Source organism: Phocoena phocoena, chromosome 9 (genome assembly GCF_963924675.1).
Source record: "Phocoena phocoena chromosome 9, mPhoPho1.1, whole genome shotgun sequence".
NCBI classification, from domain to species: Eukaryota; Metazoa; Chordata; class Mammalia; order Artiodactyla; family Phocoenidae; genus Phocoena; species Phocoena phocoena.
The window spans coordinates 91,458,936-91,475,997 of NC_089227.1; the positions used below are offsets into that span (position 1 = coordinate 91,458,936).

Sequence of the window (17,062 nt, forward strand, 5' to 3'; positions counted from 1 at the left end):
TTACAAAATAAGGTTTATTTAAATTTATGTTAAATTAGAAACATTTTTTTCTTGATTAGATGATCCATTAACAAATCTCTTTATAAAATTATGTAAATGTTACTGTCAGAGTTATAAGTTAGTAAATTCCAAAGAGCTAAACTGCAGGGTCAAAGTGATGATCACAGAGCAATTGTGTAGGGAACTGTGTCTCTGAGCTAGACATGATCTGTCTTCAAACACTCAAGGACTAATAATTTTCAGCTCCAAATGTCATGGCTGTGTTGTATCAGGTCAGTGCTCAGGACTAGAGGACAAAGATAGAAAAGACTGCCAGTTTCCTGACATGGATAAAATCTGGTCTGGTCAGAAGCTTCAAAAGTTAATCCAAGATAGGGTGAATCAAAGCAGGAATTAGAGTTATGTCCCAGGCTCAACTGCTCAAAGGCTGGCCAATTGAGGGGGGCTACCTGGGTCCAGGAGAAACAGGATTAACCCCTGGAACTCTGTGGCATGGGAGATAGGACAGATGATGTGTCAAAAAATACACACTAAAATGTTTCCAATCCCAGAAGGCTGAACCTCCCAGACACCCAGGCTGGAGCCCAGGCAGCAGTGGCAGGCACCTCACGGGAGTTTACCTAGAGCCCTCCTGGAGGTAGAGCTGTTTCTCCCGTATGGAATGTGCTTTTCTCAAGAAATGCTTTCTAAGGCACGTAGAACTAAGAAGACAGGTGGAGGTGCCTTCCGGACCTTCCAAAGCGATCAAACTATTAGGAAGATATACTCCTATGAATCAGTCAAAGTCTCCAGGAACATAATTGGTCGGAGTGCTGGGAAACTGCAAGAGCACTACAGACCCCACACAACAAGGGCAATTAAAGGGAATGGATGGACACAAAATGCAGCCTCTCCCCCTCAGTGCCTTCATAACCAGACGGGCCCCATGCAGGCCATCAGCACAACCTGAAGAGCGGAAGCCATCCCCCCCTCCCTGTGACCTCGGTGACAGCCAATGCCCACACCCCCCAGCCCACCAAAAACAGCAGAGTCTCTTCTGGGGGCACAGCAGGTGGCTGAAATCCAATTCTAAGTTGTCCTAAGAGCTGTCTCAAGACTTGAAGTTTGGCACTTGAAGGGTACTTTAAATAGGCACCCAGTTAAAGGGCAAGAAACATCTATAGGGTCAATGCAGGGGGATTTTTTTCAAATCACTGATGGAAATGCTGCTTTTTGAGAGCCACCAGGGAAATCTTGTAAGACTGGAGCAATCATAGCAGCAGCTGGATAGAAAACAGATCTATTAAATCAACTATACATCAAGGTAAAATTAAAATTTAAAAAAACAGATTATACTCTTATGGGCTGAAGAGCCACTATGGAACCAGTCCCAAGATGTAGCTTCTCTACCTGACAACCCTGGTGCAGAAATCCCCACAGGACTCAGGGAGGATGCTGCTGTACACAAATGACCCTCGCCTCCGTGGGCCCTCGACCATTCACCATCACTTTACAGCTTCCTGCTCTACTCCTTCTGCTATGGTCCACTGACCCTACAGTTATAAACCACTCCTTGCACAAAGCTCAACCTGCTCCTGCCCTATCACACTGAAGTGATGACCACCCTACTGTCCCAAAGAAATGAGGCAACCAGAGATTAGGTTCCTCAATGGCATCATCCCCCCACCCCTCACCTGCACCCATCACTCCCTCTGTCCCATCTGTCTCAGTGGAAGAGGCACCATTCTTCCTGTCCAAGAATGCTCCGGAGCGTGAATCCCTCCTGTCCCAGTGACTAGCTGTGTGACCTAAGGCGAGCTACTTCACCTCCTTGTATATGTTTCCTCATCTGTAAAATGGAATTAATAACTGTAGCTGATAGGGTTGTTGCCAGAATGAAATAAGTTAATACAATTAATACAAGTCGAGTGGCTAGAAGAATGCCTGGCGTGTGGTTAAGAGCACATTATATGTTGCTTAGTTATTGTAATGCCTATTTGCTTTTATCATTTATTTCTGTCTCTTCTGAGAACTTGCCCTGGTAATTGTACCTTTTTCCCCATTATCTTCAACCAATTTGTGCTTGTGGTCGATAATCTCCAAAGATGACCAACCATCAATTCACAAGCGCGTGCCATTCCATCCACCAATGGGTAGATCCTAGTCCCTCCCGCCTCTTGAATCCGGGCTGGCCGGTGACTTGCTCTGACCAGGAGAATGCAGCAGGGGAACTTTCAAGCCCCAGATCTTAAATGAACTGGCAGCTTCTGCTTCGTCCCTCTTGGAAGCCAAATCTGACAACCTACTACCCTGAGACCACTTCTCTTTGAGAAAGCCCAAGACAGTCACATGGGGAGAGAGAGGGAGGGTATGTGGAAGAGCACGAAGACACTAGACATGTGAGGGAAACCCTCGTGGACCTTCCAGCCCAGTCCCAGTACCAACCACACTCAGGAAGTCAGGGACCTCAGGCCAGGCTATATGGAGCAGAAGAATCACCCATCTGAGCCCTGTCCAAATCCCTGACCCACAGAACCACTAGAAATAAAATATCATTATTGTTTTAAGCCATTCAATCTTTTTTTATTTAACATCTTTATTGGGGTATAATTGCTCTACAATGGTGTGTTAGTTTCTGCTTTATAACAAAGTGCATCAGCTATACATATACATATGTTCCCATATCTCTTCCCCCTTGCGTCTCCCTCCCTCCCACCTAAGCCATTCAATCTTGATGCAATTTGTTATGCAGTAACAGGTAACTGAAACAATGTTCCCCTTCAGCACTAAAAGAATGCTCCATCGTACATCCCATCTTAAAACAAAATATCCCACACAGTTCTTCCATCCTACACTTACTACTTTATATCACCACTGCAGTCCTCTATTATAACACTTAGCAAACTGCTGGACAGTTATTTAGGTATAGGACTATCCCTCCTACTGGACTGAGTTCCTTCAGGGCCATGACTGACTGCCATGTTTATCTTAGTATCCCCACACCCAGCATCGCACTCAGCAAGTGGTGGTGAGTGCTCAAAAAGTGTTAGCATGCATGCATATGTGAATGAACGGGACCTCCATACATCTGGTCTACCTGCAGACATGCATTCTGGCACTGGAAACCCAAGACAAATATGGAAGAAACCATAGGATCCAAGAAAGCAAAATTTCAAGAACCGGATTCAAAAGGTGCAGGAAAGAGATAAAGGGAAAGATCAGCATGGTGAAGCCAGAAGCCACAAACTGAAAGTCACTGAGATTTGAGGGTTGTTTCTGCAGCACTAGTTTATCGTAAGTGATCGAATACATATTCTACAATTACATGTTGTTTTGTTCTCATGAGGAGCTGAACCCTGAATTGGAAGAGGGAGAAGAGGAACGTGAAGGATGCCAATGGTCAAAGTCTTATCTACACTGTGATGAAAGAAAAAAAAAAAAAGAGAACAGTTTCAGGCCTAAGATTTCTGGAAATTATGTAGGTTACACTTTCACACCAGATCCAGGCAAGAATTCAACGTGTTAAGACACTGTGTTTTATGAAGAACTAAAAAGGCTCAAGGGGCATATAAAACAATGGAAGTAGGACAGCTTGGTGCACTGGTTGGGATTCAAACAATGTATTTATTTTAAGGTATCGACCTCCTCCCACCAAAATTTCCAAGTTAATGAGAAATGGATTTTTAAACCGGTGGTATACACCAGTTTATTAATAAAGAGGATGTATCACAACCACACACTCTGCTGTCACAAACAAGCTACAGAAAAATAGTACAGTTGAAACAAAGTAGAAATATTATCAAAACCACAAGGACATGATCCAGGACGTGATAAGAGAGGAAATGCAGTAAGATAATGTCACTTGGTATTAGGAAAACGATTACCCTCTGTGCTGCAGGATATGGAATAGGGGCTCATAATATGAATTTTAACTTTCTGAAATTTTCTATTTTTGAAATTTTTAATTTTTAATCTGAAGTAAAACAAAATGGCACCTTCACATAATACCCTAACTTTCAAAAGCCTGCTTCCTTCATTTCTCTTAACCAATATTTGGTGAGCACCTTCTTCTACATGCCCGGCCTTGGGTGTGCCTTCACAGCCAAGACTTCTGACACACGCAAGGGGCTGGCGAGGGGCCACAGGTGGCTCTGACTGAAGCTCTGGATCCACAGAGCTCACTCTACCAAGCGAGCAAAGCCTGTGAGTGGGCATTTCAATGGCAGAGTTCATGGAGTCATTCTCTAACATGGACCCAGAGCGAAGGAAACTCCCAGGGTGAGGACTCCTCCCGCTAATTGTGTGACCTTAAGCAAGTCTGTGAAGCTCTCTAACCTCTATTTTCCTCATCTGTAAAATGGGGATAACAATAGTGCCTACCTCATGGAGTTGCTGTATGGATTAAACATGATACATTGCGCCTAGCACAATGTTTGGCACACGGCTAGCGCTCTGTAATTGTTGGGTATTATTATTCCCAGGTCAGCCCTGAGATTTCTGCAAGGGAAACCAGAGAAAGGAACGCAAAGGGGACCTCAATCAAAGGCCTGAGTGCCTACTAACGGGCAAGGAAATGCAAAAGAGATTTTTGGGGTTTTTTTGGTTTTGTTTTTCGGTACGTGGGCCTCTCACTGTTGTGGCCTCTCCCATTGCGGAGCACAGGCTCCGGACGTGCAGGCTCAGCAGCCATGGCTCACGGGCCCAGCCGCTCCACCGCATGCGGGATCTTCCCGGACCGGGGCACGAACCCGTATCCCCTGCATCGGCAGGTGGACTCTCAACCACTGCGCCACCAGGGAAGCCCCAAAAGAGATTTTTTAAAGTAGATATTTTTTACCTGTGAGTTTGGCAAAGATAATACAGATTGGTAACAGCCTATATTATGGAAAGGTAGAAGCAAAACTGGCACTCAGATTCATTGCTAGAGAGAATGTTGATTGCTTCAATCTTTCTAGAGAGCAACTTGGCAATATATACCAAAATTTAATACATGAACGCTGCTTCGTCCAACAGTTCTATTTGCAGGAATTTATGTTAAGGAAATAATGGGAAAAGCGTGCCAAGATAGATGTACAGGGCTTCCCTGGAGGCGCAGTGGTTGAGAGTCGACTTGCCGATGCAGGGGACACGGGTTCGTGCCCTGGTCCGGGAAGATCCCACATGCCGCGGAGCGGCTGGGCCCATGAGCCATGGCAGCTGAGCCTGCGCTCCGCAACGGGAGAGGCCACAACAGTGAGAGGCCCACGTACAGCAAAAAAAAAAAAAAAAAAAGATAGATGTACAAAGATGCCCATAGCAGTGGGGTTATTTTGGTTTGTTTTTTTTAATTTAATTAATTTATTTATTTATCTATTTTTGGCTGCGCTGGGTCTTCGTTGTTGCACGCGGACTTCTCATTGCGGTGGCTTCTCTTATTGCGGAGCACGGGCTCTAGGTGCGCGGGCTTCAGTAGTGGTGGCTCGTGGGCTCTACAGCGCAGGCTCAGTAGTTGTGGCGCACGGGCTTAGTTGCTCCGCAGCACGTGGGATCTTCCCGGACCAGGGCTTGAACCTGTGTCCCCTGCATTGGCAGGCGGATTCTTAACCACCACGCCACCTGGGAAGCCCAGCCGTGTTTTTTTATCACAGCACAAGTTGAAAGCAATATAATTATCCATCAACAGAGAACCGGGTAAATAAAGTACAGAACATCCACAGCACTGAGTAAAGTCATGATGTGGATCTATATTTGCTGACAAGGGAAAGGCTCTATGATAAAGTGTGAAAGTGACAAAAAGCGAGTCAGCAACAACACGTAGAAGACGGCACTGTTCCTCCACGTGTATGTGTGTGTGCTTATACGTGTGAAAAAAAAGTCTGAAAGGAGAAACACCAAAATGTCATAGTGGTTATATCTGAGTGGAGGGATCTGGGGTGATTTTCACTTTCTAACACATCTTTTTGTGCCATCGGTATTCACTAAATATGCAACAAATCCGACGTGTTAAGCCTCGTCACGTCACTCCTCTCATTCTAATTCCCACCTTACCTGGGGTGACGACCAGTCCCGTGACACCTATGATACTCCCACCCAGCACCCACTTCCTCCCACTCCCCTCCCCGACCGTCTCTGCTTTGGGCGCACTGGCCTCCTTCCCATCCCCCCACACGGGCACACTCCCACCTTTGCGCTGGCTGCTTCATCTGCAGGGAACACCGCCCCCCAAAGACCTGCCTGGCTCACCCTCTGGCCTCCTTCAAATCTTAAGAGTAAGTGTTACCGTTATGGCTTGAACCACGTCCCCCCACACACATACCAAATTCATAGGTTGACGTCCTAACCCCGAATACCCCAGAATGTGACCTTATTTGGAAATAAGGTCACTGCAGATGTAGGTAGCTAAGATGAGGTCACACCGGTGTAGAGTGGGCCTCTAATCCAATGACTGTCCTTATAAAAAGGGGAAATTTGAACACCGACACGCACACAGGGAGAACCCCACGTGAGGACTGGAGTTTCGCTGCCACAAGCCAAGGCCTGCCAGAATCCAGGAGAGAGGTCTGGACAGACCCTCCCCACCACTGCCCTTCAGAGGGAGCTCGACCCTGCAGACCTTGACCTGGGACGTCTAGCAACCAGAACGCTGCCGCAATAAACTTCTGGTGTTTAAGTCGCGGGTTTGTGGCCCTTCATTATGGAGGCCCCAGCAGCTAATACAGTCACCCTCTTCGCGTGGCCTCCCTCACCACCCAGATTCACACTTCAGCCCCTCACTCCCAAGCCCTTTACCCCTCCACTTCTTCACGGCATTTATCACCTAAAGGTGATTACATCATCATGTAATTACCTTTGTTCACAGATGCATCCCCAGGGCCCAGCACAGTCTCAGCCCAGAGTAGGCTGCTCCAGAAAGATTTGCCGCACAGGTAAACAAACAACTCAGAACCAAACAGATCAAGTCTGGCCTGGAGGAGCTGACTGTCTAGTGGAGGGAGACAGAGAATAAACAGACCCGTATAAGATGGTGATAAGCGCCGTGGAGACAAATCAGGGTCAGGTGCAAGGAATTATGGAGGGGCTGCTGTTTCTTGAAAACAGAGTTAGAGAAGGCCTCTCTGATGACGTGAGACTTGAGCAGAGACCTGAAAGAAGGGGTGCAGTAAACCATGGAGATCGTATCTGAGATAAGAATGTTCTAAGCAGAGGGAACAGTAAGTACACATTAGTGGAAGGAACACATACCATTTTTACAATCAGAAAAAAAATAAAACTATTGTAAGTCTGAAAATGCATCCAAATATGTAAAAGCCCAATTCCAAGGGCAAGGAAGAAGAATCTGGTTTTATAAATTCTTAAGACTCTATTCAGGCCCAGGATGAAAACTCCAGCCCCTTCCTAGAGTCCCCTTCCCTAGCCCCATCCCCATCTCATCCTCCATCAAATGGCTCTCTCAACAATACAGGTGAGGTGAGGCGAGAGGTGAGGTAAGAAGTGATGTATGAGGGATAGGTAAGGTGAGGTGAGAGATAAAGCATAAGGTGAAAGGTGAGGTGAGAGATAAAGTGTAAGGTGAAAGGTGAGGTTAGAAGTGAGGGATGAGGGATGAGGTGACGTGAGGTGAAGTGGTCCTGAGGCTGAGAGGCCTGGAGATCCCTGATGGTGCCACAGAGCCAAGTGCAGGAAATGTGACTGCTGTCCTAGCCACCAGCTGCCGACTTGCCCCCATCAGATCTGGCCTCTGATGGCCTGCAGAGGCCTTTCCATCCCAGCCTGTCAGCTGCCTCAGCCGGCATGTTCCCACAGCGAGCACCTGTCCTGTGTTCCTGCCCTGCCCCCAGGCCACGGCGGCTCCCAGCTCTGATGAACTTTCATTCCTGCTACCCAACCAGCTAGTTCCTACTCTGCCTCACGTTGGTTTTTTAATGACTGTAATTTTAAAAAACCCACATAAGGGACATCCCTGGTGGCACAGTGGTTGGGAGTCCGCCTGCCTATGCAGAGGACACGGGTTCGAACCCTGGTCCGGGAAGATCCCACATGCCGCAGAGTAACAAAGCCCGTGCGCCACAACTCCTGAGCCTGCACTCTAGGGCCCTTGAGCCACAACTACTGAAGCCCGCGCACCTAGAGCCCATGCTCCACAACAAGAGAAGCCACCGCAATGAGGAGCCCGCACACCGCAACGAAGAGTAGCCCCCGCTGGCCACAACTAGAGAAAGTTCGCGCACAGCAACGAAGACCCAACGCAGCCAAAATATAAATAAATAAATGTTTTTTAAAAATAAAATAAAACCCCCCATAAAATTTACTGTCTTAACCATTTTTAAGTGTTCAGTGGCGTTAAGTCCATTTACATTGTCGTGCCACCAATCTCCAGAACTTTCTTCATCTTGCAAAACTGAAACTCCGCTCCCATTGAACACTAACTCCCCTTCCCTCCTCCCCTCAGCCCCTGGCAGGCACCACTCTACTTTCCGTCTCTGTGATTCTGACAACTCTAGATACCACATGACTGGAGTCATACAGTTTTTGTCTTTTTGTGACTTTCTTACTTCACCTAGCATTAATGTCAAGGCTCATCCATGTTGCAGCCTATATGAGAACTTCCTTCTTTTGTAAGAAGGAATAATAACTCCCTTGTATGGACGGACCACATTGTGTTCATGTCTGTTGGGCACTTGAATTGCTTCCACGTTCACCTCACTTTTGACACCTGTTTGCTTCAGCTGCCTCCAGGTGCTTTTGTAATCCTCAGCTGTCACCACCAAGATCGCTGCAGGGCAATGCTGGGCTGGCTGAAAGGCCTCCCAACGCGCCCAGGCCGAGGGCAAACAGCAGCAGGAGCAGTTCTCTAAGCGACGTGTCCCACCAGACGCCAGCCCAGTTCAGAACCCGCGGCTGCCCCTTCCCTCGGTTTTCCCAACCAACTTGAAACCTGAATGTTTACGAGCTAAAGACTCCCCACCAACAGGCAACAACCAAAAGTCTTGGAAATGCACCCAACCTCAAGGAAACACCGCCTGGGCCAGAGCTTTTCAAACCTTAGTGTGCAGACAACTCACCAAGGCAGGCCCTTAATATGTAGATTCAGCAGATCCGGGCGGGACCTGGGTGCGTGCCTTCCTAATGCGCTCCTGAGGCTGCTCCACGCAGCACGCAGCACGCAGCACGCAGCACGCGCAAAGGCCTAGCCACCTCCCCTCCCCTCCCCCACCCCATCCACACCTATCTCCTGGGCTCAGTGCAAGTTCTCCTACAAGATGGCTGTGGAAGACTGTGTGTGTCTGTGTGTCTGTATGTGTGTGTGTTCCCCCTTTGAAGGCTCCCCAGCAGGATTTCCCCAGCGTTTACAGCAGCCCTTCAGGCTGTCTGGCTCCAAAGTTAATCCCAGCACCCAAAACCACGGTAATGAAGGGTTCCTTCCACAGGCCCCAACACGAGAACAAAGAAAGGAGAGGGGAGAGTTAGTTTCCCATTGGCTCCACAGGGCCGCGACACCTGCCCGTCAACACGAGGAGGCCCCCAAGCCCCGACCTCCCGCCGAGATGTGCCACCCACCGCCCAGGACGGCTGTCACCCCCTCACGTTCTGCCCAGGCTCTGGGCCACCAGGGCCGCAGGAAAGGCAAGCAGAGCGCGCCTGCCGGGCCTGCTGCCAAGACGGGCCTCCCAATTGCAGCCCCCGGCGATTCATCCACTCACCTCCTCTCCATCTCCTCCGGAGACCAGTGGTGGTCTCCTTCCTCACGCTCCCGAGCCCCTCTCACACCTGCCTTCTTCTCAGAAGAGGGCCTTGTCCACCATCCCCACGAACGGGGGGGTCAGTCACCAGCCCCTCAGCCCATCTCTGCCCCCAGGTCTAGCCTCCTCCTGCTCTCCTCCAGCCTAAAGTGAAGCCCTCCAGGGCTTCCCTGGTGGCGCAGTGGTTAAGAATCCACCTGCCAATGCAGCGGACACGGGTTCGAGCCCTGGTCCGGGAAGATCCCCCATGCCGCGGAGCAACTAAGCCCGTGCGCCACAGCTACTGAGCATGCGTTCTAGAGCCCGTGAGCCACAACGACTGAGCCCACGCTCCGCAACGAGAAGCCACCGCAATGAGAAGCCCGCGCACCACAACGAAGAGTAGCCCCCTCTCGCCACAACTAGAGAAAGCCCGCGCGCAGCAACGAAGACCCAATGCAGCCAAAAATAAATAAAATAAATGAATTTATTTTAAAAATAAATAAATAAAGTAAATTCCTCCACTCTTCCCTGGGTCTCATACCCTCCAAACCCCCGGGAGCCTTCGCTCCGGCGCTCACTGCCGCCCCTTCCAGCCACATCTGTCTCCTCCTCCAGCCCACCCCGTACTGGCCGATTCCTCCCCTTCCTCACCGGCCCCAGGGACTCCTACTTGCCGCTCCCCCTTCACCCTCCCTTAACGTCCTGCCTTATTTCACCCCCGTGAACAGACACAGCACCCCCCAAAGCAGGACTCGGCCCTCCGGCAGTTGCCGGCCGGTTACCACGAAGCACAAACTGGAGTTGAAAAGCAGCCTCTCTGCGGCTGAGCCTCGATCTGAGGAGGGCAAGTCTCAGGCTTCAAATCCTTTCACTTCCCCCTCTTGTTGGCCCTTTTCAGCACCAACGTTTTGAATACTCTGCACCCGACACGTCCTAGTCCCCGCTCCCGCCCGCATGTCCTACATCCCCGCTCTTCTCCCACTGCTCCATCCACTGCTTCCCCCTCCTTCCTCATCCAGTCCAGACTCCACACGGCATCCCCACCACAGATCCCTCCACTGCCCTCGGCCGTTCACCGCGTCTGCCCAAGATTCCCAACTCTGACTCAAGCCAACCGCCCAGGTTTCCTGGCCACACGGCCAGTCAGATGCTACAGGACAAACAGCATCACATATGCACTGGCGACACTACAGATTTCTCCCATCACCTTAGGCTTCACTCCCAACCTTCCAGCAGTCCCCTCCGATTCCTTCCCCCATTATTATTTCTCCCCCACTCGCTATGCTGCGCCAGCCTGCCCGGGAGCTTCTTCACTTTGCGGGAATTACCCTTCAGTTACTTCTACTCTTTCTTAAATTTTCAACCACTGTATCTTTACTGATTCTTCCTTGAAGCCTATAAACATGACCAAGTCTATACATGTTTTCAAAATTTCCATCAACCCCACGCCACCGTGAAGTGACAGGTGGCAAATCTGGTCATGTCACTTCCTTCTTGCCTAACCACCTGCAGGGGCTCCCGTGGTTCTCGTGACCTCCGAGTCTGACTCCACAGCCTGTGCTCTTGGGACTAGGTTTATGAGGTGGGGTGGGAGTGGGGATCTAGGAGGCAAGGGATCAGGAGAAAATGGACACGGTGGGTGTCCTGGGGGTGGGGATGCAGGAGGGAAGAGTGGAGGAGGATTTTTTTTAAAAAAGAAGTATTGAATACAATGGCCTTCAGTTAGTCACTGGGCTAGAACATCTACAGGACAGTGAGACAGTGACACTCACAAACATTCAGTAGAAGTAGGACAGTTGCTATAACAAGTGCATTCCAAGGTATCCAACCTGTGGACCTGAAATATAAGAGCTAAAGGGAACTTAGAGATCATCTCAGCGACCCCTTATTACACTGATGAAATAACCCAGGACACGGTGACCTATCCACAGTCACACAGCAAGTCACTGGCTGAGAAGAGCACGTTCAGGTATGTTAACTCACAATTCAATGTGCTTTCCAACAAATCATGCTGCCTAAGCACATGAGAGAGAAATCATGTCACAGTGAGCTGCAGATGAAAGGTGGGTGGTCACAACTTGGAAACAAATTAGATCAGTGAGAACAGCATCTTCCTATCTGGGAAAATCAACCTAGTGTAATTATAATTACAGTAATTAGCTGCCTCTAGCACCCAAGGCACTGAGAAAAAACCTGTGGCTCCCAGGTCCCCCGTGACTTTTCACAACCCTGCTGGGTTTTGTTTTCAGGATTAAATGAGGCATTTCCTGACAAAGACCACAGCAGCTGTTCCCTAGGGGCCAGGAGGTGAGGATTTAAAATGACATCCTCGGGCTTCCCTGGTGGCGCAGTGGTTGAGAGTCCGCCTGCCGATGCAGGGGACACGGGTTCGTGCCCCGGTCTGGGAAGATCCCACATGCCGCGGAGCGGCTGGGCCCGTGAGCCATGGCCGCTGAGCCTGCGCGTCCGGAGCCTGTCCTCCGCAACGGGAGAGGCCACAACAGTGAGAGGCCCGCGTAACGCATAAAAAAAAAAAAATAAATAAATAAATAAAATGACATCCTCTATGCCCTTTGATTCTCAACCCAAAGACAACCAAGCAAACAAGATATAACCAAAAACAGTTTCAATGTCATGATTTTAAATCAACTGTTCTAACAGTTAAAAGACAATGGCAAGATATTAAGTGGTATATCCCCAAAATGCCATTAACTTTCAATTAGGGGTTTATGGTATCTGGATCATTGGTTCCAAGGTGAAGGTGCCTAAAAATCAGCTGTGAACTTGTTAAAAAGGAAGATTCCCAGTTACTACCACCGAAGATTCTGATGTAGGCCAAGGGTGAGCCACAGAAATCTAAATTCTTAACAAGCACCCACACGTCCCCAAGAGGCTCGAGGAATCACACCTTCGAAACATTTATCTAAGTCTTTGTTTATAGGTACTAAACCACTCAAAAAGTGTAACAATATTCACCTCAAAAAGCTAATAATAAAATAGTGCATTAAGATAAAAATTTAACATGTCATGAAGCACAAATGCAATGAAGAAAAACAAAATGGCAGACTTTGCTAATCAAAATAATCAAATTTCAAGATTATATAAAATTTAAAAGAAAATCCATTTGGAGGGGGAGAACACAACAAAAAGGAGAAAAAAAAGGTTGCTATCTTTAATATATAAAGAAAAATATTAAATATATATGTGTGTGTGTGTATATATATATATCACAGGTAAATAAGCAAAAACAGAAAATTCGCAGAATACAAATACAAAATAAACAGAAAATATTCAACTCAAGGGACTTCCCTCGTGGAGCAGTGGTTAAAAATCTGTCTGGCAATGCAGGGGACACGGTTTCGAGCCCTGATCCAGGAAGATCCCACATGCCACAGAGCAGCTAAGCCCCTGCACCACAACTACTGAGCCTGCACTCTAGAGTCCGCGTGCCACAACTAGTGAGCCCCCGTGCCACAGCTACTGAAGCCCATGCACCGAAAGCCCAGAAAGCCCGTGCTCCACAAGAGAAGCCACCACAATGAAAAGCCCGCTCATGGCAACAAAGGGAAGCCCCTGCTCGCCACAACTAGAGAAAGCCCGCGTGCAGCAACAAAGACCCAACACAGCCAAAAATAATAAATAAATAAATAAATTTATATTAAAAAATTCAACTCAAAAGTAATAAAAAATTAAAGCAACAAGAGTTTTAAAAATAATATTCCATGCTGGTTATGATGAAGTGAAACAGTGAACTGCATAAACTGCTTGGGCTAATTTCAGCATTACAGCTTTACATAAAAAGTTGATTCATTCAACAACCACCTACTGAGACACGTATTAGGCACCCAGCAGAGCCCACGCACAAAGAAATATAGACAAAGCCTTACCTACATAGCTATTCATCATAGCATTATTTATAACAGCAGAAAAAGCTGGAAATAATAAAAGAATAATTAAGTAAATTATTAGGATGGAAACTGTTTTTGAACAATATTTAATGAATAGGGAAATGCTTAAGTTAAATATTAAGTGAAAAAAGTAAATACATATAATTCAGTTTTCTTTTTATTAACGTTAACAAAGGAAAGACAAAATTATTTACAGTGTTAGCTATAGGTTATGGGATATGGATACCTGTTTTCTGTACCTTCCAATAATTTCCGAAGTTATCAATTTCATAACTATTATTTTAAGAAAGACTTATCCCTGAATAAGATGAAGAAATGGGCACAACCCTTTCTTTTAATATTGTGGATGTAGGATCTCCTAAAAGGACTCCATTCAAAAATAAGTCCAAAATATTACAATTTGTTTCCAAAAGACCAAACTTATAAATGTTTAAACAAACAAACAAAAAAGGGCACAATCAAAATGCTGAATGAAATAGAAATAGACAAGAAATCAATAAAACACAGAAATTTAAACAAAGACTGAAATAAGGGGAGCAACTGGAGGGTGGACTCCATTTAACAAAAGTTAACAAGGAAAGACAAACCTGCGGAAGGAGACGTGAGTTTGCAGGCAGCCACAGAAGGGACTACAGCCTCATCTAGGAGACCCAAGGCAGGAGTAAGACATGCCACTTTCTGACTAATACCACTTACTCTTCAGAAAGAGAACTACCACGGCATGTTCGGCAAAGCCTCCCCAGCCCCACTCCAATGGTGAAAATACAACACTCAGGAAGAGGAGCCAGAGGGTCCTGGTGGCACAGAGACAAGACGTGGACTGAAATGCAGCATCTCTTCAGGATCACCTGCCACTCACCATGCCCAGCTATCCTACATCAGGAAGCCACCCTCCACCAATATCACTCCTCTCAGCCTTCAAGTGGATCGGGGCCACCTTAAAGAGGTCTTCCTTAAGGAGCCCTTTCACTCACTGCCTCTCCTATCCGGGGACAGTCCGCGCAGGGGTGGCACCTGCTTATGCGCTGCTCTGGGTCTCCACCTGGATCCTTGAGGACTGGCGCTGTGTCCCTCCCCTTCTCAGTTCCTATCCTATGACCCAGCCTAGAAACAGCTTTATGATTATTATTTTCTGCGTGCCTCAACCAGGGGAGCCCAATACACCAACCCACGAAGAAGTCTCTGCTTCCGTGCTGTCAGCTCTAGAGCGGAAATATAATTTCAAGTCACCAGGTTGAATATTTGTATTTGGGGTTTAAGGGGGAACAGGAACAGACTTGCACCGACGAGAAAGTTATGGAGGAACAGTACAAACAGCTCCATTTATTCTAAATTTATCAAGAGAATTACTTATATTATCCACAACATCTGCAGCAAATCCAGATGGCCGTGTGCACGTGGGGAAGCTGAAGGGAGGTTACATGCGTACAGTCTGGAGTCAAACTAACCTAAACTCCTGAAGCCTTAGTTTTCTCATCTGTAAAATGAGTGTGATCGGATCATGTAAGTAAAATGCGGCACCTGGCACACAGCAAGCACTCAGTAAATGAGAACAATTAGCTTGCCATGTCCCCCAGCAGATGAATCCACAAGTATCCGATGGGCTTGCTTTGTTGACTAACGCCAAGAGCCCTCTTCACGATTACCTCTTCTCGTGGAAAGCCCTGGGTCTCCGCTCCTCTGGACACACAGGCTAGAACGCTCAGAGGCAGGACTGGGAGCTGAGGAGCTAGGTCAGACAAAGCTGTTTACACTCTCTGTGTACTGCATGAAAGAGACCCATTTTGTCCCCCCAGCTCTGGTGTGACTCCCTGAGCAGGGCTCTACCCAGTTATGGGAAATCTATGAGGAGGTCTCAGGTGTGCGTAAGTCCACGGGTTAAGAGCCGTAAGGAGAATGGAAAAGAGATGAGTCTGCACCAACTAGCCTGTGACCTTGAGCAAGTCACTTCTCTGTCAGTTTCCTCTTCAGTCAGAGGAGCAGTTCCATTCTATGATCCCTTAAGTCCCTTCCTATGCTTTTTTGTCCCATCCTCTATCTGGCACTGGTTATAATTCTGACAGTGAGGTCCAGGGACACCTTCAAATGTGTTCCATTTCCTTCCAAAGCCACTTGCCAGTCCTCTGGCACTGCTCCCATGAGAAGGGAGGATTTGGAGTGGCTTCCATGGCTTTCTGGTTTTGTTCAGTGTGCAGCAGCTCTGCGCACTGCTCACTCCACCTTTCCTGCCCCCAAAGTGGTCAAGTGTGTGTGTGCTGGGGCAATCACTGGCTTGCAGCATGTCATCTCAGAGATGGTTTCCAGACCATCCTCTGTGTAGGCTCGGGGTGGACAAATAAACATTTCAGAGAAGCAATATGAATTAAATCATTTCCTCAACAACAAAACCCGCCCACATGCTTCTTCATAAATCATGCCTCCTAATTCCACGCTAACAGTCAGTAAACTGCATCTATTATAAAAACAACCCTTACTCCTTTCATGCCCTGACACTTAAGAATCACAATATTTTCACATTCTGTTGTATTAATGCCTTTGCAGAAGTAACAGCAATAGCTATTTCCCTGGAAAGATCCATGGCCAGGGCGCTTTCCAAGAGATACTCTTTGAATGTTCTTTGTGTCCTGGTGCACTGGGGGACACCGCCAGCTGCCTGCATCGGGGGGAAGCAGAGCCACCCAGAGTAATGCAATACTGTTTTCAAGCAAACACGCCGAATGTACCCCTTCGCCCCGACAATAAAGTATTTCCAAATATTTGATGTAACCATATTCATATAGCCATGCACAAATACAATTCCAGTGCCTGCGTTTTGCAGGGAAAATAAAGGCACATTCTGAGATGAAGCTATCAGACCCGCCACAGGCTCCCTGGATGACAGAATAGCTTTGCAGACCTTCAGCAAGATTGGCCAGAACCCGCTTGCTTTTTCGTATTATTTTCTGCGTGTCTTTATTTGCTGGGCCCAACAAGAATGGAAAAGCATCTCAAGAAAGGAGGGCGAGGGAGCTGTGGAGAATAAAAGAGGATGGGCGGGGAAAGCCGGATTTTGAAAATAGCAGCAAGGAAGGAAGGCAGGGTCGCGCCGGAGGGTCTCCGCGGTGCTTACCTGGGGCGCACAAGGCCGGCCGGGCCAGCAGCAGCAGCCAGAGGCCGGGGAGCAGCAGCCCCGAGCGGCGGCGGCGGCGGCGGCGGGCGCGGCGGGCGGAAGGCCCGCGGCCGCTCGGCCCCGGGACCAGCGCGACCCCGGCGCGGGTCTTCCCCTCCATGGCCGCGCCTCGGCGTCGGCGCCGCGCCTCTGGCTGTCCCGGTCGGCGCCCCGGCCCGGCCTCGCGGCTTAGCGCTCTCAGGCCCGGGAGGGGCGGCCGCTGCGGCGGCGACTGCTGGGACGGGGTGCCGCGCACCGGCGCGGAGGGAGGCCGGCGAGGCGGGGGCTGGCCGGGGGCCGGAACCGCGGACGGACGGGGGCCGCCA

At 48.4% G+C, this 17,062-nt stretch overlaps 1 protein-coding gene across 1 annotated transcript in view; it reads right to left on the reverse strand.

Annotated features, from left to right (window-relative positions):
* Positions 1–16,857, reverse strand: part of KIAA1549 (KIAA1549 ortholog) — a 147,282-nt gene extending 130,425 nt beyond the window's left edge. The window contains exon 1 of the mRNA XM_065883799.1: positions 16,698–16,857. Coding sequence (XP_065739871.1) covers positions 16,698–16,857 — 160 coding nt within the window. The remainder of the gene's footprint in view (positions 1–16,697) is intronic.
* Positions 16,858–17,062: the final 205 nt, after the last annotated feature.